This window comes from Aphelocoma coerulescens, chromosome 5 (genome assembly GCF_041296385.1).
Source record: "Aphelocoma coerulescens isolate FSJ_1873_10779 chromosome 5, UR_Acoe_1.0, whole genome shotgun sequence".
NCBI classification, from domain to species: Eukaryota; Metazoa; Chordata; class Aves; order Passeriformes; family Corvidae; genus Aphelocoma; species Aphelocoma coerulescens.
The window spans coordinates 61101798-61121804 of NC_091019.1; the positions used below are offsets into that span (position 1 = coordinate 61101798).

Here is a 20007-nt window from a genome sequence, read left to right on the forward strand (position 1 = left end):
CTAACACTTCCCCAGGTGGACCTCAAGATTTAAAGCAATCAATGTCACCGGCTGCTTTGCAAATCTCATCTTGAGATTCCTGTTAATGGAAAAACCTGTTTCCTTGAGTGACCCTATTCTTCTTATTTGACCTTTGCTACCACAGATCTGTGAGCAGAGCTGCTAATGGTCCCTACATGTCATGTCAGGGAGCGTGTCTTCAGTGCTTCCTCACAGCTGTATTGCCATTTGCTTGTTTGACCCTGAGCAGACGCTGCAGCGCCACAGCTCTTACACAAAACGTGTCAGTACCATTTGTTGTGTCTTCAATCATTACAAAAAATTGCTCATGTCACTTCTACGGGATGTCTCCGGATGTTTTACAACAGCCAGGCACAGGCAGCTTGGGCACAAGATTTGCAGTGTGCTCATTTCAGCATAATCTGAGAGCTCCATTTATTACAGCAAAGAAATGCAGTCATTTCAATTTTACTAAGCAGGGCTCCTTCAATGAGATAGACCAAAAAGCTCAATTGTTATTCAACACAAACACCAATCTGACTTTCCAGAAAAAAAAGAATAATTTGAAAGTAAAACCCTGTCCTAAAATGGCATGAAACTTTAAATCTGCCTTAAAGCTAGAGTGTTTTCCAAATCTGTTTCACAACAACAGCCACCTCAGCTTTTCTACCCAGGGCTGTTTGACTGGCACAATAAATGTGTGTCTGACAAGCTGTGCTTGGTGCAAAAGTCAGACTAGCTCCTGTCTGCTACAAGTTTTTGCTTGTTCTCCTGAAAATGCAATACTGAAGCAAAATGGAAGAAAATTCACCATTAAAGATGCTCGGCTTTGGACCACTATTAACCCTCACTCGTCAAAACACATTGCTGCAACGACAGTATTAGTGCAAATATGGATCACAGAAGCAACTTGGCAGAATATTCTTTTGCACCATCTGTTTTCAACATATTTGTTTCAACCAAGAAACCATAGAAATTTCATTGCAAGGGAATTAAAAAGAAATAGCTCTGTGGAAACACAAGTTAGCCCATCCATTCTAGAATAACCAGGCTTAGTCTAAACACATCAAAACCAAGCTTTTCAGCAGGGCTAGTCCTGCTGCCTGGACTAGACTCCCTGATAGCCTCCATGAATATGTTCAGAGCAAAGTCAACCTTCACAGAAAATTCTTATAGAAGGAAATTCAACATGTGAGTAAGGAAAACCTGAAAGTTCTGAGAGGCCAGGTCAGATGCACTCATCATCACTTAACTGTCCAGGTAGATGCCATTAAACTGAAACAAGTAAAAATCAGCTAGTGAGTGCTTCCTTAAGGAATTATAACTCATGACAAGTAAAGATGAAAGATTCTGACCCATAACTAATTTGTTTAGAAGCCATGAGAATTATCCCCACTTGCAGGGGATATAGCAGTAAAAACAGAAAACCGAATAAAATAGAATAAAATAGTACTGTAGTCAATAGCTTCATTAAGACAGCTCAATGCAATCACCTAATTGTCAGCAAGCTGAAAACAAGGAAACTAATGAACTGGCCTGTTTTCATGCTGGTGGTTGCTTCCAAAACAGTTTACAAGAACATGTATTCTGAGTAACAAAGCATAAGAACCAGTGAGCACATTGGTACCAAAAAAGGCAACTAATCTGAAAATATCACAAGAAAGTACTGCAAGAGCTTATCTTTCATTTCCCTGCTGAAACCTCTCTCATGAAACATAGAAACATCTGCAAAGAAGCACAGACATGAACTACACTCACCAGAACACAAGTTTAAACAGGTTGTTCAGAATTCCCTTCAACTTGTACACACAGCCACAGATTTTTGACAAAAATCTAAATTAAAAAGGCACAGAAAACTTCAATGACTTACCTTGCAGCGTTAGATGGAGATCATCTATTTCAGAGGAAGCCTGCTCCTCTGTTGATGCAGATGATTGCTGTGATGACATATTGAATTCTATGGAGATTCTTTAATCAACTTCCAAACTGAAATGATATTAAAAAAAGAAGAAAATCAGTACAGTTTTATAAGAATTGATGACGCTCAATGATGATGTGGCACCAAGATGTGCATTTTTTTTGGGTTTTCTTCCCTTGGTCAGCTGTTTCCTTAGCTTAGACAAAATAAAGTTACTGTTCCTACTGCAGGAACCCAAGCTTTGGTCCTTTGACTCTCTTCTAACAGTGGCCAGCAGCACTCCACAATACAAACCAGGGATCCCAGTGGATCTCACCACGAAAACAAAAGCACCAGGATCAGGAAAATTCAAACACCGTTCCTTTCTTTGAGAAAGCCGAGGTGACAAAAGCTCACAGTGCCTTCTGCAGACTGGTAGCTGCCAAACCTCATTTTTTTAATCCTTGTACCTTTCAGATCTCCCTTCCTGCCTGGGTAATTGTTGCAGAACTCAGGAAGAATCTGCAAAGATTAAGCTGAAACGAAAAAGCAGCAGTTATCATAAGAGAATCAACACAACTGCTCCGGTACTGTCTGCTACCTTTGTTACTCCTCAATCCCCATGAAGGAGTTTCTTTTCCAACTCCTCCATTTTCCTCACCCTGGACACCTCTTCTATCGCTAATGTAACTTTAGAAAACAATATGCTCTATCTTCCTTAAAAAACTACAAGTGTTCCTGGTTCTGCAGTAGCTATATTGTTCAATTTGCCACTGTAGGAAGAACTGGATGCTTAAGATAGAGACTTATTTTTATCAAGAACCCAGAAGTTAAACAAATTCAAAAAGAAATTAAGCTGAAAATTAAATAAGGGCTCAATCTTAAACAAGCTTTGTTACCTACACAACTGTAACCTTTTTACCAGAAGCTCTAGGATTTCCACACCGTGTATTAATAACTCATTCACCAAGTATATGTCAAAATAAAGGGTGTGAATAGATGAGTCAGGAAATACAACATTAAGGAATGCCAGAGAAATTCTTACATCCATTCCCTTGTGCACATGAATCATGAGGCAGCCTTTGTTTACCCCACTCCATACTATTTCTCCTCACTCTCTGTCTCCTTCACTGAGCAGAAAGGAGAACATGCATTTCACAAGGAGCTCTTCAATATTTTACTTTCCTCACCCTGAACAATGTGTGTCCTTGTGCTTTATCCAAGAGCTGCTCTGATGACAGGATTATTGAAACCCCCACAAGATTTTCTATGACACTCACCAGCCTGGCATCTGAACACTTCACAAACATCAATCAATTCACATTTACAGCACCTACATGAGACATGGGGTTATTGCCCACATTTAGAATCACAGCATGCTTTGGGCTGGAGGGGACCATCAGTCCAACCCCCCTGCCATGGGATGTCACTTCACTGATGACAAGCAAAGGCCAGACAGAGAGAAAAAAGGCAACAAGAAAAGTCTCTGGATTTCTAGAGAAATAGATACTAGCTCATAAGGCTGAAGCACTGATTCCAACTGCTACAGTGACCATGCAGCACTTCTGCAAGACACCAACTTAAAACTGCAACTCAAGGCACCAGATTCAAGAAAGGGGAGTTCAGCTGGGGCAGGTAAAGGTCAGACCTGTCTGGATAAACAAAGAAAGATGTATTTTACAAGAGTTTGGCTAGCTTAGCAAGCACAAATAGGAGGGAAAGAACTAATTTGATCTTTGGCTGGCAAAAGAACACAATGATATAAACAAGCCAAGCCTTGAGGTTAGGATGTAAATCAGAAGATCACTAAATTAGCCAAGAGAGCCAACAAAATGCTGGGCAGCACAAACAGGGGCATCACCAGCAGAGATAGAGAAGTCATTATCCCACTGTGCTCAGCACTTGTCAGGACACCTGGAATACTGGCTGCAGTTTGGGACCACGCTGTACAAGATATTATGTGGACAGGCTGGAGAAAGAAGAGCACAAAGATGACCAAAAGACTGGGAGGCCTGTGTGGGGAAATGGCTGAGAAAGCTGGGTTTGCTGAGCCTTGAGAAAAGAAGGCTGAGAGGAGATCTTATTACCACATTCCAGTATTTGAAGGGTGCCCACAGAGGATGGAGACTCCCTTTTTACATGGAGTCACATGGAAAAGACGAGGGGTCGTGGGTACAAGTTACTGCTAGGGAGATTTTGATTAGACACAAGAGGAAAACTTTTTGCAGAACAATCACTCATTGGATTAATCTCCCTGGGGAAGTGCTGGATTCCACAACACTGGCACTGCTACGATTTGACAGGGCAGGATGATGTGCCATCTTGTCTGGACCACGCTTTTAGCACAAAATATTGGACCACATGGTCCTTGATGCCCCTTCCAACCTGGAATTCTATAATTCTGTGATAAATACTGGGCTCTTACATAAACTGAGGATGGGCAAGGGCTGAGCAAGAATCCAGTGCTCACAGCTATTGCTGCCTATGCCCAAGGCAATGCAATCTTTCCTGGGAAACTCCCTTCTTTTTTCTCTCAAGATTAAACAATACAAACCTAAAGTCTGAAAATGTAAAATGTTAGGTGGCCTTAATATCTTTTGGGTAAGACAAAGTCTTGAATTTGGTTTTTTGATCACCACCTTGAAGGTGATGACAAATGACCCAAGTGGGAAGTATGTAAGCAAACTCCCTAACAGTGGAAACAATACAGATCTGTTCAACTTCAAAGCATCCACATTTGAGATGATGACCTGGGCAGAGCCAATTTATTTTCAACTAACTTGACTGATGCCAGAGTCACTGGGACCACAGTCCAGAGAAAGGGAGCAGGATTTGGCATTAAAATTCCATTATAGTAACAGGAAAGTATGCAAGAGCCATGAACAACTCTGATGGACATTTCATAAACAACACAAAATATATTTTTAACCTTTCTGTGACTGTTCCTCCTCTGTTCCCAACCCTTGCCAGTTACAGCAACAACACATAGTGTCTCTTTTTATGTGCTTGCACTGCACTTCATGTGGTGGGACCCCAATCTCAGTTCAGATCTCTAACCAATAAAGTAGTTAAAGCTACTAAAACTTCCAGGATTTCAAAGCAGAAAGTATATTAAGCTCTAAAGGATGAATAAACTTTAATTAAGTTACTTAATTTATTAATTAATTAACATAAATTACAGCACATGATCACAGAACATGTATAAATGAAGAAAAGCACATGCTCTTATTTTATTTTGAAGTCAGTTTGTGGCCTACGTCCCAAAAGGATGGGAAATTTTAAACTTTTTTCTTTAAACACAGACATCCACTCAACAAATCCATAACAGTGCAGGCTGTGAAGACACACAGCTCATACCAGGTAAATTTATGCTAAAGCTTTCATGTCCCTCAAACCCTCAATTCACCATCCAACACAGCAGATGCATTTTGCCCTGCCCCAACAGAAGACTCCAGAGGTGCTTTGAAGGGGAGACACAAACACAGTCTTGGAGGACACACCTGCAAGGATTAGTCTTCTTTAAAAGGTACAAGGTACAGATTGTCTGAGAAGGGATTATACAGGGACAATATGCTACTCACTTTGTCCTCCTCCCTGCCCCAAATTTTATTCAAATACAGCATTATCAACTATAACTATATATCATTGCAGCCTCTGAAGAGTCTAAAACCATCAAGCTCTGAAGAGTCTGAAAGGACCAACTAGCAATGGTTTTCATAGGCAGTAGGAAGGACCATCTCTTCTACTTCATATTTAAGTCAGTTATTTTGTTTCATAACAACTCAATGAACTGCAGAGCTGCACCAATCCCTTCCCCTCCATGAAACGCTGGACAAGTAGGAAATATATACCCACAATGTTGAAAATAACTCAAATGCTTTCAAATCACACTTTTCAGTGGGGATAAAACCAAAGGTGAAGGGAATGACCTTGTCTTTCCCTCTCTCTGGAGAGTCTAGCATTAATGTAGGAAAGCATTAACTGCTTACACCTTGGGATAACCTGTGAAGTATCACAGAGTCAAAGAGACAGTTCCAGGCACAGTGGGACCTTATTTCCAATGGATTCATTTCCTGTGGATTAACTTCATGTGAACTGCACCAGAGCTTTGTGCAAGCTCATCTTTTCTTCAACACAGGGTAAGTCATACAAGAAAGGTGCATCAGCAGTGTCCTCCTTGAGAAGAAGGCTTTCCATGGTGTTCTCCAAAGGGGTAAATTCTTGGCCACCCGGGCTCAATCTCCAACTCAAATGGTTCAACCACCAACACAGCTTTCCCCATGATAAGGGCACTCCTAAGACTCAAACCCTTCTTCCCATACCTCTCCAGCTATTTCCACAACAGGCACCTAAAAACATTGGTGGAAATTATACCAGCATAGTTGTTTCAAATCACTTCTACTGTAATTTCCCTTCCTCTACCAAATTCAGCTGATATTAGCTAGCAGATTGCAGAAAATCCTGGGCATTAACATACACACATAGGCACATTGATAAGAGAGAAACCTAAGAGCAAGTAGCAGACTGCAAATCTCAAGGAACTAACCTGAAAATAATCATACCCAGGCTTTGCATTCCATTATCATAAGAATAGACAACACTGATTTAAATACCTTGTCACCAGTGAGGCTTAAGTCCTAATGAGACCTAAGAGATGCTCTCCTTAAGCAGGGTCTTTGTAAGGACGTTGTTGTCTCAGAAGAAAGGGGGGGGAAAAAAGTTTCAGATGGATTTAGAGGATTCATTAGAAAGGATTTCACAGCCTTAACATTAGTTCAGACCAGGGTGGTTTGCAAACCCTGGCTTTCAGCTGTTCCAAGTACCGCAGCTGGTGAGATTTCATCGCATGGAAAACCCAGCAGTTACACAGCACACTCCTTATGGTTAAACCACTGCCATCTTCACAAAACAATCCATGTAACTACACCTAAAACAGGAAATGGGTATTCCATTAATTAGTTTAAAGCTGCCTCTACAAAGCAGCTGTGCACAGTATTTAGGAAGCAAGGTAAACTAGTCAGTGTAATTTCCACACTGTCCCAGGTAAGAGCTTTTTTAGCCCCAGAGTTCACAGAGAACTTGTGTCCCTGCACAGATGTACCCTCACACGGCCTTCCCCAGGAGCCAATCTTGAAAAATCATATGCCATGAAATTAGCTCAGTTTTGCACTTCTCAAAGCTGAAAGCAGCAGACACCTTGCAAACAAGCCCAGCTAGAGGTAAGTGAATATTATAACGCACTGTTAGTAAATCCCTGCTTCATTGGTTTTGCCTTTGCAGATCCATGCCCCATACTGGCCCAATTATGTTGGCTACATGCTTTCCACTGGTGTTGCAATAGGAATCGCAGACGTCCTTTCATGGCATCTCCAACCGCTTGTTTTTACTTTTCCTCCTTTGAAGTGCCACTGATTATTTATGACCCACTCAGGGACTCAAAGACCTGCCCTCCATAGAGGCCTCTCCATGTAAACTGAAGTCTGTTCCTAGCAACAGATTATTATTACTCATGCACTGAGCCAAGGCAACGTCATGAACAGAAACGGCAGATTTTTATCTTTGGTGAACCAATCCAAAGGAAGTAGAGCTCCACAATGCTGACCAAATGAAGACACTTTCCTTTTTGGCTATTAACAAAGATCACTGTTTATTTTACATTCAGAAAGAAAAAGCAACATTCAGACGTGCGAGTCTTGAGCCTTGCAATGTGCTACTGAGCCACCTTCTTTTGGTAAGCTCTCTTTCTGTAAGTTTGTCAGAGCCTCCCTAAAGGCAAATCCTTGGCATCCAAATCATGACCCCAAGACCTAAATAATTACCACAGGAAACCCCTTACATTAAGTTGGTTTGGTTTTCACTCTTTTATAATATTTTCTTTTCCCATCACTTCCGATGTACTCACACCTCTGTAAAGCCTGAGAAGTTCACACAGCACTTTAGTTTGAGGGTCCTGCTTTCTCCTCAACACTTCACTTACAATGGTTCCACCATATTTTCACCCAGTGGTGGGGAGAAAGGTCCGTTTAAAGGATACATTTTCTATCAACTTTGCAATTAAACACTCTTTTTTTTAAGATCCTACTCCAAACTGAAGGTCATCCCTTCCACATTTGAAGAGCCTGCCAACATCACTCTTCTGGGCCATCTCAGACTGTATCACATTCCCAGCTAGAATGTGATCACACAGCAAACATGCTGATCTCCTTCCCTTCAAACCCAGATCCTCAGGAGGCAAAAATCAGGACAGCACCATTGACAGATCTACCTTGACTTCCCCAGTTGAGGAACTGACAACTTATCTATGTCTGGCAGAAAAAAATTATTTGTCATCATCCAGTATCCAATAATGACATATTCTCTGTGCTTCCCTGGAGGAAGAAAAGTGTTTCCATTAGGTTTCCATCCCTTTGAAGGTGATACAGAAAAGAGGCTATAGCCTCCTGATCCTACATAACACCCAATAACAGTCAGATGGGTATCAGCCAGTCTTTTAATAAGTGGTATTAGTGTATGTGGCATCAGAGAGACTCTGCACTGCCTGGGATGAAGTTGAAACAAGTCTGGCCTTGGGTATTCCTATGCTATCAGTAGCTGGAGATGAAGGAATCAAAAAGAGAAAAGCTTGGAAAAGACTGAACAACTCTGCTCAAGTAGAAGCAAGCCAAGAGAGCATTAGATAGATCTACAAGACACCAAGCCCAGAGGACATGAGATCTTCAGGAGATTCAGAGCTGGACAAGAAGCTGCACCCCACTGCCACAGAAATAGTCTTGTCTTGTGACACGATGCTCTGGAACCAACTGGACAAGTAAGGACTCCTCCAAAGAAGAAGAGCTGCAAGACCAAGGCAGGTCTTACAAGTTTATTTATGACAAGCAGCAGCAGTACATTTTTGTTATCCAGGGACTTCCCAGTGATCTAATTATAGTTTTTGAAAACCAGCCAGGACAAGCATATGAGTATACAAAAGACATACCATTTTTAAGGCCAGCAAATGTTGCTGGTTTGTCTTTGATTTACGCATCAGTAACACTTCCTGTTGCAGGAGCACAATGGATCTTCTTATTGAGTTAATCAATTTAAAAACACAGTTAGCAAAGTGTCTTTCTCGACCTTTTCTCTTTTGGGGGGGTGATAATATATTGATCATCCTGATACAGTTTGAAAACTGCACTAACTCCACACTGATGTTAACACACACACAGAGAAATGCTTTTATTAACAGAGCTAAGCCTTGTTCACACAGTCACAAAGGTTGACCCATGAAGGTGCACGATGCAATTACTTGCCTCAGAATAAGAGCCTATCTCACATTTATCTGTTCCCAAGTGGGAAGGCAGTGCCAAATCACACTGACTAAAACTGCAGAAACAATTCAGTTTTCAACTGGTTTCCAAGATTTTCCATGTTGTTAATGAGCACGAGAACTGCTCAGGACTTAAAATCACAGATGTTAAGGTACAAAAGAGGAGTGCTGAATGCCTGGAGGCTCAGGAGGCTAATGCCATACACCTCGATCACCCCAGGGTCCACTGCTATGCAGGAAGCCAAAAACACCATGGTGACTTCATGGCTCCATCAACGTCAAGGGCTTGGGCGACATTTCAATCTCCAAAACACAAAGCTCGTGAGCACACCCCAGCCTAAAACTACCTGTGCAATGCCCAGAAGCCTCCAATTATGTTCACAGAGCCATGTAATTTGAACGGTGTGTTGCCATGAGGCCAGAATGGAAAAGCTTTTCCAGAGCAGGGGTTGGTCTGGCACTCCCCCGGCAGCCAGAGCAGCCCCAAGGCCACTTCCCGCAGATAACGGGGCTGCGGGGAAAGGTTATCCCAGAAACAACATGACAAACACAGGCTGGCTCCAGATCCCTGTACCTGGGAACTGCATCCAGTGCACAAACACAACCTCCTCCTACGCGCCGGGTTAACCAGGAGAGCAGGCAGCAAGACGACAATCGCTGCCATTTCACTCCTACAAGCCTTCCTCCCTTTTCCCGCGACAGACAGCCCTACCTGGCCGCTTGCCCCGGCTAGCTGGGCTCAGGCTCGGGCTGTAGCCAGGCACAGCACGGAGTAGCCACGCTCTGGAAAGGGAAAAGGCCGCAGCGTGGCCGGGCAGTGCTGGCGCCGCAGGGCGCAGACGGACCTCTGACCTTTAGCTGCGCAGTTCCCAGCGCCAGAGCCACACACAGCTCGTCACAGCCCCTCCTCGGGCTTCCTGGCCCCGAGTCAGACTGTACAGTGGGGAAGGGAAGGGAAGGGGGCGGGAATCGCCTGCAGTCAGAGAGAGTTTTAGCTCTCACGCCTGATCAGAACAAACTGGACAGCGCTGCCTACGCTAACCAAGCAGGAAGCGTTGCAACAAGTCGAGTTATTTACAAGTGTTTCTTTCCCTCCCTTGGATTGCAACTGGAAGTCAGTGTTTCAATACAGACTCACAGGCACGCTGGGTCCGCTTTACATGGCAAAGGTATCTAAAATAGCAATGTATAACAACTACACCTGCTTGGCATTAATGGCATGATATTAATGAGGCTCCTAGTAATATCCTGCCTTTGAAGGAACACAAATGTTTCCTTCCCACTCTCTTCCCAATTCCCTTTTTCACCAAATAAAGGAAACAGTCAGATGGTTAACAAACACATTATTCTGTTGAGTGAAGCTCACCTAAGCAATAAAAGGCCTGGAGTTTCTAAATCAAATCCTAAGACTGTTCAGAAAGACGTTTCTGAAGAGCAGTAATCTGCTCTTTCAGGAAGTTAGGAAAAGAGAAAGCCACTAGGGATAGTGGCAATCTGAACACAGGAGTTTCCACTAAAGCAGGGACTTCTGACTGAGCAGAATCCCTGGAAGCAGCAGAGCAATGTTTGCACAACAGACCTCACAGACAGAGCCACTGACAGTGCCGGGAAAGGGGAGGAAAGTGAACTGCACCATGGATTTGGGAGCCAAAAGAGAAAGGGCATGTCTCAAGCTAAACCTATCTGCTTTGGCAGTATTCCTGCAAAGATCACAAACTTGTTGTGATCACTAAATATAGCAGAGAAAAGGAATCTACTGCAAGTAGCTCTCTCCAGCAGTGCTCGCTGTTTTACGCGGGCAGGAGGAAAACACAAAAGCGAGATTTGTCAAGCAACTGGCAAATGAAGCTTGCCAAATTTGAAGGGCAAATTACAATTTAAATGATTGGTCCTAGCCTGGCAGCTGTGAATTCATCAGCTTCTCTCTCAAGCATGTCCAATCAAGGCTACAGCAATGCAAACTACTACTCTTCTCCAGCACACCTCTCCTCTGACTTGGAGGGGCTGCCTCCCCAAAAAATGAGTTTTTCACATCCCTATAATTCTTCCATCTGAAAATTCCCTTCAAAGTGCTAGTTCAGGGTTTTGTTTGTTTGTTTTAGGCCTTCTGTCCCACATACTTCAAGGTCTGTGGGCAGAGTAGCCTTTCTACAAGCACAGCGTGCATGTTTGCATGCCTCTGCTGGTTCTGCACGTGTGAAAGGGGCCCCTTGATGGTGGCATCTCACACACTGACAGTGCAGGACCTTCTCCACTAAGAAAAGCACTTTCCTTTACCACTTTAGACAAAATATCTTTCTCTTTGCTTTTAAAGAATTAGCTGCTTTAGGGGAAAGGAAAAAGAAAACCACAAACCTAAATCTCTGATTTATAGCATCTTTTAAGCCTGTAGAATAACTTTTTGTGAGTGAAAACCAGGCCAAACACTGTTAATCCTGTCAGTGCTGATGCCAGAGAGGACCAAACAGCCAAAGGGCTCATAGACTACCCAAGAGGAAGAACTTGGTGTTGCACAGTAACCTGCTAGAACAAACTGTTCTCGCTATACAAAATATAAAAATAAAATACAGGTGCAATTGCAAAGCCAAGTACTCCAAATTAGAAATAGCCCAGATTAAAGAAATGCCTTACTTATATCATGCATTCCACTTCTGCACACTCAGGGTGACGAGAGTCTTCCCATCCAAGTCTGAATCACAGGGTGTCCAGGCTGCTTTCTTTGAGAATCAGGATTTCTTACAACGCAGGCAAACCAGGACGGATGCCCGTGAGCCCTGTGCATCTCCCTCGCTGAAAGGCACCAGCACTACTGACACAAAAGTTTCTTACAGACAAGTCCAGTCAAGCAGCAGAGCCTGTGTTGCGTAAGCAGAGCTGCCACACTATCCTGTCTGAGACCAGGCAGCATGGCCGAGGCCAAGCAGGTGAGGTAAGACATGAGCCAACCCCAGCCCAAGCCAACTCCAGCCCACCAAGGCGTGTTTCTGTACAGTTTTTAGGGACACACCTCTCAGAGTCACGGTCCAGAACGAAACCCCAGCAGGGAGATGGCGTGTGATCACCAACACAAGCCCTTAGAACAGGATATGCTTCAATTTCCTCACAATCCACACACCAGCTTTCAGTACAGTGAACTCCTGGACTGGCTTCTTGCAGAATTTTTGCAAGAAGAAACACGCTCAGAGTCACCTCTGAGCTTTGCAAAGGTGATGCCTTCACTCACCAACATTATCTGTAAGGCCATTCCAAGGCTACCTACAGCACCAGGAAGGCACAACTGCTCTGCAGGAACAGTGTTTGCTCACACTAAACTGCACAGATAGCCACTTCCACCCCCTCAGGAACTCCTGAGGTGACCTGGACATGTAATTGGGAAGAAAATCCAGACTCTTCACTTCTCCAAAATGAAGCCAGCCCTGCTCTTGATTCCCTCCTACAATAACAAGCTCTGTTTTCCCCATCCCAGGGGTATTTCATCACCAACATTCCACCCAGTTTTGCATAAGAAACAACACTGCAAACAGTTTATCATACACTCTTTTTCTTTTAAAAAAACAAGAAAACCCACCAAACAACCCTAAACCTGTCAGCCTGCTGTGAAACTGCTTGTTACAGTCTGAGCAGTTGATGAAGCAGGATGACAATGCCAGGAAATACCTGGAATTGATCTTCAAAGTTTATTTTTGGACACTGGCTTTTCTCCCAGCTCTTATTTAATAATTTGCTCTTTCCCTCTCCCCAGTTGTTCTCTCTGGGATCAAATTGCAATCTGTTTCACCTCCTGGAACTCACCCACAGACCCCCTAAGAAGAACTTTAGGACTCAAATCCTGGCTCAGACAATACGTTCTTTCTATTTCATGGCTATCATATTCTTTCTCATGCATCAAGAAAGACAGGAGAATGCCCTAGTATTTGTCTAGATTCAGACGTGCACAGGATCCATTTAACACTCAGTACCTGCCTGTGCTTCATATCTCAGCTACACAAGCAAATTTCTTCAGCAAAGTCTCTCCCTCGACATTTAGCTCATTTAGCAAAAGAAGTCTTTCTTCTGTGAACTAGTTCTCCACACAGGAGGAATTTTATCCTTAGCCTACCTGGTTTACCAGCACAGAGAGGCTTTTTGCTACAAGAGCTGGTGATTTCTTTTCCAGACTGCTAAATAACACAATGATGGCAGCAACACCTCAGAGGTGACCAGGGCCTGGCTCCCTGGATGGCTACAAAACCCCCCGAGGTTTGCATTTAGATTCATCTATTGCACAGTGTGGGATGTGTCTGTTTAAAGAGTTTCCACACATCACTCAACCACCAGGGAATCACCACAGGTGCTGTCCTGGGCCACAAGACGACTGAACTGTTGTACATCTACCCCAAGGTTTAGCTGCTTGTGCCTGAGAGCCCATGCACAGTCACCCACAGCAGCCTCGTGGATGTACAATAATTCAGCATCGTGCCTGAACTATGGATTTTTGCAAGGGAAAGGACAGGGAAAGAGGGATGAGCCTACATAATTTTGCAAAAGGTTTCCAGCCAAAGGAAGTGAGTACCTACCAGGTGCTGTCCACCACTGAGAGCCAGGGCCAGTTTTGCCCCTGGGAGTGCAGCAGATTGCAAGGCAGCTGCGAGGAGCTCAGGCAGGGGAAGGAGCACACCCCTGGGAGCCCAGTGTCCTCATTGCTTCCACCTCTGCCACTAACCTGATGTGCGACCTTGAAAATGCCTCTCTGCAAATCCCCTTCGGCCTCTTATTTATAGCAGATTGTCAGGTCCAGCCTGAAGCTTATCTGAGTCCAGGGACTGACCAGGGGAGGAGGGTGGATTTAAATTGGACATTGCTGTCTGCTCCTCAGTCTCAGGTACAGCCAAATACCTTACGCTGCACAACCAACACCGAGTCTGGTGGAAATGAGGACACTCAGAGCCCTCCTAGATGCTCTGCTGGGACATGAGACACTTTGGCCGAGATTCAGCTCTCCTGACACTAAACAGCCACAGGAGCAATACCCCTGTAAGTGCTCATTGTTTGAGCTCAGCAGAAACAATGGAGAGGAACAGGCACTTTTAGGGCAGTTTGTCCAATGTATTTTTAGATGTCCAACTCAGTGTGGATGAATCATGGCTCAAAAGTGTGTGCTCCTCTCCAGTGACTATGAAAGGAGTCTGGAGAACTGCCTTTCATGCAGATAGTTATGTTATACAGATTGGCAAGATGAATTGTGCCCTTTTAACATGGGGGAAATGAAGGCAGCACCCCCTCAGGTTACACTGAAGCGAGAACACCCTCCAAGTGCTCTGTGCTTCCCTCCCCAGTTGGGTTACTAGATGATACACAACCACCTTCACCTTTGGACTTGGCTTTGCTAGAAGAATTTCATTCAGTTATTGAACTTGAATATTTCACCAAATATTCCTGCAAGCAGAGCTGCACATTGCTCACAGTACAAGAGCCTCCAAGAAGCCAGACAAGCTTATAGTTTGGCAACTTTCATTCCTTCCCCTGCATCACTGAGGTGGTTATTAACAACACAAACCCACACAACACAAAGGTCTCTAATGGAAATTGAACAGAACCCATTTCTGAAGTGTCTTTACATCCACTTCATGGATGGATGGATGTACACAGGCTGTGTGTCACAGACCAAGGCGTGTCCGGTGTATTCATTCCCCTCTCTGCCTCACCCTTTTGCTCCAACTTCTGGTCTTTTTCCTGGCAACCAACAGGCCAGAAGATTCAGAAAACAGAACTTTTTCCTGCAAACCCCACATTTCTGCCTCCTCCCCACACTTCCATGGAAGTAATTACAAATGCTTTGTTTTCCATCTTAATTGTCATTTCCTTTGATAGAACTTGCAGCCTAAGTCTTAATGCTCAGATAACTAATGCCATTCTTTTCCCTTCTTCCTCAGCCCTGGTCACACACATTGCTTGTACCAGGGTCAGCAGTTCCTTAAACACCTCGTGAACCAATCTGTGCAGCTGCATTGTGCAGAGAGTTATCAGCAGGCTGCAGGAAGGATAGAAAGCAAACATGCCTCCCTACGAAACCAAAGTTATGCCCAGAGTCAAAGCTCTGTCCCATTTCCCCTCCTGTGGGGAGATAACAGAGTGTTCTGCACCAGCCCTTTCTCTCAGAGCTTTCTGCTGTGCACACAGGTGGGATAAACAGAATTTTTATCCCCACTCCCTCTTCTGTCCCTGTCCTGGTACCTCTGCATCTCCCACAGAAGCAGATTGTTCCATCTCCTGCTGTGAATACTGTGATTTAGGTCATCTACAGAGGTTGTCTTCTTTGCACCCTCACCAACATCAGGAGCTGTGTGTGATCCATGAAGGTGGCAGGAAGCTGGCCAGTGTTTGTTCAGTGACACTATTTAGTCTTCCCATCTCTACTCTGCAATCCTTTTGCAAAGAAAATGCTCCAAACATGAGGGGTCTGTCCCCTATCAGCATTATCCCAAGCCAAAATACATTCATCCTTCACAGTGATTACTTGCTACTGGCGCCCTTCACGCTCTGCAGGATGCAAGTCCTTACCAGGAAGGGTAATGCAGCTCAATTCATGTCCTATGGGGTAACACACTGTAAATTTTTTTATTCACTGTCTAGTAGCTGCAGGTTCTACTGCAGGTATAACCTCCTGCTCCTCCTGCAGGAACTGCATGTTGGCATGGAGAGAGCGGGGTGAACATCACCTGTCCCTTAGCATGGATATACCACTTGTACTTCCATACATTTACACTCCTGACCAATTCATCCACACCAGCTGAAGTAAAAAACTCCCCCTGACCCAAGTCAGGTCTTGATTCCCCCCTCCGGGGAGCACAGATGGCAAAAATCAGATCAACGTGATCTACATGGCCACCTCTGCCTCAGTTACAGGAGTCCCCCACACAAACCGTCCAGCGATAAAATTCAAGCAAGGAAAGATTAGGTGAGAGGTATATGAAATGTCACCTTCCCTTTAATCACAGCTTATGGATCCATCCCAAAGCGTTACTCATACAGTGCTCCACACTCCACATTGCGTATAATCCCACTGCCTAATCCAACTACTTGTTCAAACAGGCACGTTGCTAGGAGTGGGTCCTTGCCATCAGCGGCAGCATTCCTTCAAGACCACGTCCTCTCCCACATCTAGAAGTACCATGACAGCTCAGAAAAACCTGCAGGAAAGGTAGAGCAAGCGTGGTACACACACAGCTCATCCCTTCAACAGGACACAGCCCATGGCCATCCTCTCCCACGCTGCCAGATCTTGTTGGGAAAACACTTCATTTGTGGTAAGCAACAGATAAGCATCTCTGCACCAACACAGAAAAAGCATCTCAGCTGGCAGACTTTGAAAACCGGTATTTATTGAGCCTCAGGGAAGAAAATAAATTGGCTAAATGGGCTGAAAGGCACAGCTTCACTAGGAAGAGCTTGGATTGTCTCTATGCATCTTCCGGCACAAACCCGGCCATTGAGAGCCCAGATCTAAAACAGAGCCGCAGTTGCTAAGAAAACAGCGCTGCAAACAGATGTCAGGAGATGATTCACGGAGTAAGGGCATATCCCTGTACTACAGATAAACCAAAATGAATGAGGCTCTTTATACCTGATCTCCCAAGCTGGGCTTCTTCATACCCGCTTTGGGACTTGTTCTTTAGTTCCTTTCTATATTCAGATGCTGAGGAAACTGAGCAGAGCTGAACTCACTGTTTATGGAATAATTATTGTAAAGGGGTTTTACAGTGTGCATAATGAACTCAATAAATGGGCTAAAGTGTGGCCCATTTTTCCCCTGAAACAAAGCAAATTTCTCCCAAAACATGAAGCAACCTTTCCCAAAAACATATCACAAGGATTAACATAAAATGCACAGATAAAAACTGCAAAGGAACAGACAGGAACTGGTTGGGGCTTTTTTTCTTACTTTCTCTTTCGCCATAAAACTTAAAATTAGCAGCTAGGGAGATAAAGCATTTTCAAGCTATTAGATCATTAGCCAGCAATGCACGCCGCTCCTTGACTCACTTCATTGTGTCTGCGCTTAAAATCTTTGCCTGACAAATAAACGAAAAATAGCTGGCATGCTAAAGGACTGGTCAAGTGCTACTGACACCAATGAAATTCTCAGTTACTTTACTGAACTTTTAGTCAGATTTAATAGGAGTAAGATTAGCTCCTTTCTTAGAATATCCAGAATCATATAACATCCTGAGTTGGAAGGAACCCCCAAGGAGCATCAAAGTACAGTTCCTTTGCCCCTCTAAAACCACCATGCTCAAATCTTAGCATTGTATGATATCAGTGGCACTTAGCTTCCTGAGGGTATTTGTAAGTGTGCTAGTTTGGACAGTAAGGAATTGTTTAAGTAAAGGAACTTTAATACATGTTTCTATAGACAACTCAGGTAAAAAGGCAATTATCATTCATTACCATTCATTAGGAAGAAGGGAAGAATGAACATTAATTTATACACTTCTGAATAGGTGTTTGTACAGCATTTCACATGAGGGGGGTGCAAACATTGCCACTGCACACATCAGTACAGGGTGATATGTTATTGTGGTCACTGCTGGTGTTGCACCTCCAAATTCCAGTGTCACTGCCCATCCCTCTCTATTCAACTCATCCCCACTGCCACCACCTGCAGTTGCCAGGGCTTCCTCTCCCCTGCCACTCCACACCACCCCACCCTCTCTTGCTATGACATGCTGCCTTCTGCCTTGGAAATCAATTATTTAGGCCGCCCTGATTTCAGCTTGAGGTGGCTGTGTGTGCAGATAACTGTTATTGTGAGCAGAGTTAACAGCTGCCACGGTGCTCCTTCTCAGAGCTATAAAGCCACCCCAGAAGTGGCTGAAGACCATGACACAGCTCACCAGGCGCCAGCAGCCGCGCGTGTCCCTCCTGCAGGAATTGCATTTCACATAGAGAGGTAAACAGACGTGCCCGCCAAGCTGCAGCTCTGTTCACTTGGTCAGCAGCCACAACAACGAGCCAGGACCCTCCACGTGGCACTTACGGCTTTGTCTGTCTGTCCTGTGACAGGAGATAACCCTGCAATCTGAGAGGGAGGAAAACATAGGAACGACAAGAAAAAGGAGGACAGGCAGGACACAGGGAAAGAGGGAAGCAGAGGCATGAGGAGCACACAGCCACAACCATGACAAAGACTGCAAGAAACTCTAAAAACAAACTTGCTCAAAGTTTTCTCTCTGTAGATTCTGAGTAACTTGAGGAGGATGCACCTGCTCTACTTCCTGATGCCTCCAGCAGCTCCCAGGAGAAATAGAGAAGAAGAACAATTCAGTTTTGGAGTGACAGGGATAGGACTGAGCCCAGGTTTAGTTGTGGAGGTGAAAGGAGGACAAGGAGCCTTCCCTTAAATCCACGCGCACACACAGAGCACCTGACGCTAAATCAGTACCAAGTTACAGACAGGAATACGGGCTGAAATAACACAGATCCGTAACAACTGCTCCGAGAGGAAGCAGGCGGCTGCCAGGAGCCCTGGAAAGATAGGAGGAAGGAAGGGAAGGCAGGAGGGAGGGTAGCAGCGAGGCGGGAAAGAGAAAGGAGCCCATGTGCAGCGGGAAGCACAGAGCGCGCGAGTCCTCAGCGGGCAGCGCTTCACCCAGGGCAGCGGCACAGGCAATAAAACGCTGCGGCACAGGCAATAAAACGCAGCGGAGGGAGAATGCCGATGCCTCCTGCGGCCCTCCCAGAAAAGCAGTCGCTCCCTTTTCCGAGAACTTTGCCTGAGTAAGTTTGCACCATCAGTTCCCAAACACACAACCCGAGAGATACGGACGTTCCCAGCGGTACCCACGCCTCCCCGGGGAAGCGCCGGTCACCTGCCCGCACCCCCTGCGCGCTCCCCCGCCCCGGGACAAGCCGGCCCCGGGACAAGCCGGCTCCGGCCGGAGCTCCTCGAGCACCGCGGCCCCCGCTCGGGGAGGGCAGGGCAGGACCGCGGGGGCGGGAGCTCGCTCCAAGCTCGCTCCAAGCCCGCTCCCGCCGCCGGCCGAGCCCGCCACGCTCCCCCCGCGCAGCCCGGCGAACTCCCGCCGTTGCCCCGCCGCTGCCCCGCCGCGATGCTTTCCCCTTTTCCCCGGCCTTCGTAGCACTGGGAGAGGGGGGGGACCCGCTCCAGGAGCGCGGTCTCTCCATCCGCGCCCCCCCGCCCAGCGATGTCCCGCGGGGGGCGCGGGCGGTGCCGAAGGTGCAGCCGGCACCGAGGGAACAAAGGCGGCGGCGGGGAACAAAGAGCGGCAGGTACCGGCGCGGCGGAGGGCGCGGGCAGCGGAGCGGGGCGGCGGCACCGGCGGGCCGGGGCAGGGGCTGGGGCCGGACCGGGCGGGCAGCGCCGCCGCTCCCGCACAAAGGCGCAGCCGGGCCGCGCCGCGCCGCAACTTCCCGCGGGCGGGTCCCGGCGGGGCAGACTCACCGCGGGCGTAGTCCCGGCATCGGCGGCGGGCGCGAGTGGCGGTGGCGAGGGCGGGAGGGAGGAGAAGGAGGAGAAAGGACGGACCGGCCGCTCCCCGCCCCGGCCGCTGCCAGCGAGCGAGCGCGCTCCCTGCCCGCGGGCCGGAGGGCGGCGCGGCCGCGGCCCCCGCAGCCCGGCCGGCCCCGCCTCCCCCGCCGGGAGCGGCCCCGGGCCGGCCCCCGCCCGCGGGACACCCCGGCACGGCCGCGGTTCGAGGGGTGCCCGGCGGGAGGAGGGGATGGCTCCGGCTCCCCGCGCCCGCCTGGCCTCACCAGCCTTGGCTTTCGCGTGCGGGGTTTCCCGGTGTTTTCCCTCCCGGCGCTT

At 46.3% G+C, this 20007-nt stretch overlaps 1 protein-coding gene across 4 annotated transcripts in view; it reads right to left on the bottom strand.

Annotated features, from left to right (window-relative positions):
- Window positions 1-19690, bottom strand: part of SYNE2 (spectrin repeat containing nuclear envelope protein 2) — a 175665-nt gene extending 155975 nt beyond the window's left edge. For 3 of the 4 annotated variants that reach the window (XM_069018485.1, XM_069018487.1, XM_069018484.1), the window contains exons 1-2: window positions 19645-19689; window positions 1871-1986 (exon numbers count right to left, since the gene is read on the bottom strand). In XM_069018485.1, coding sequence (XP_068874586.1) covers window positions 1871-1949 — 79 coding nt within the window. In that variant the 5' untranslated portion in view covers window positions 1950-1986; window positions 19645-19689. Of the gene's footprint in view, window positions 1-1870; window positions 1987-19644 lie in introns of all 4 variants that reach the window. The other variant, XM_069018486.1, reaches the window with a different exon arrangement.
- Window positions 19691-20007: the final 317 nt, after the last annotated feature.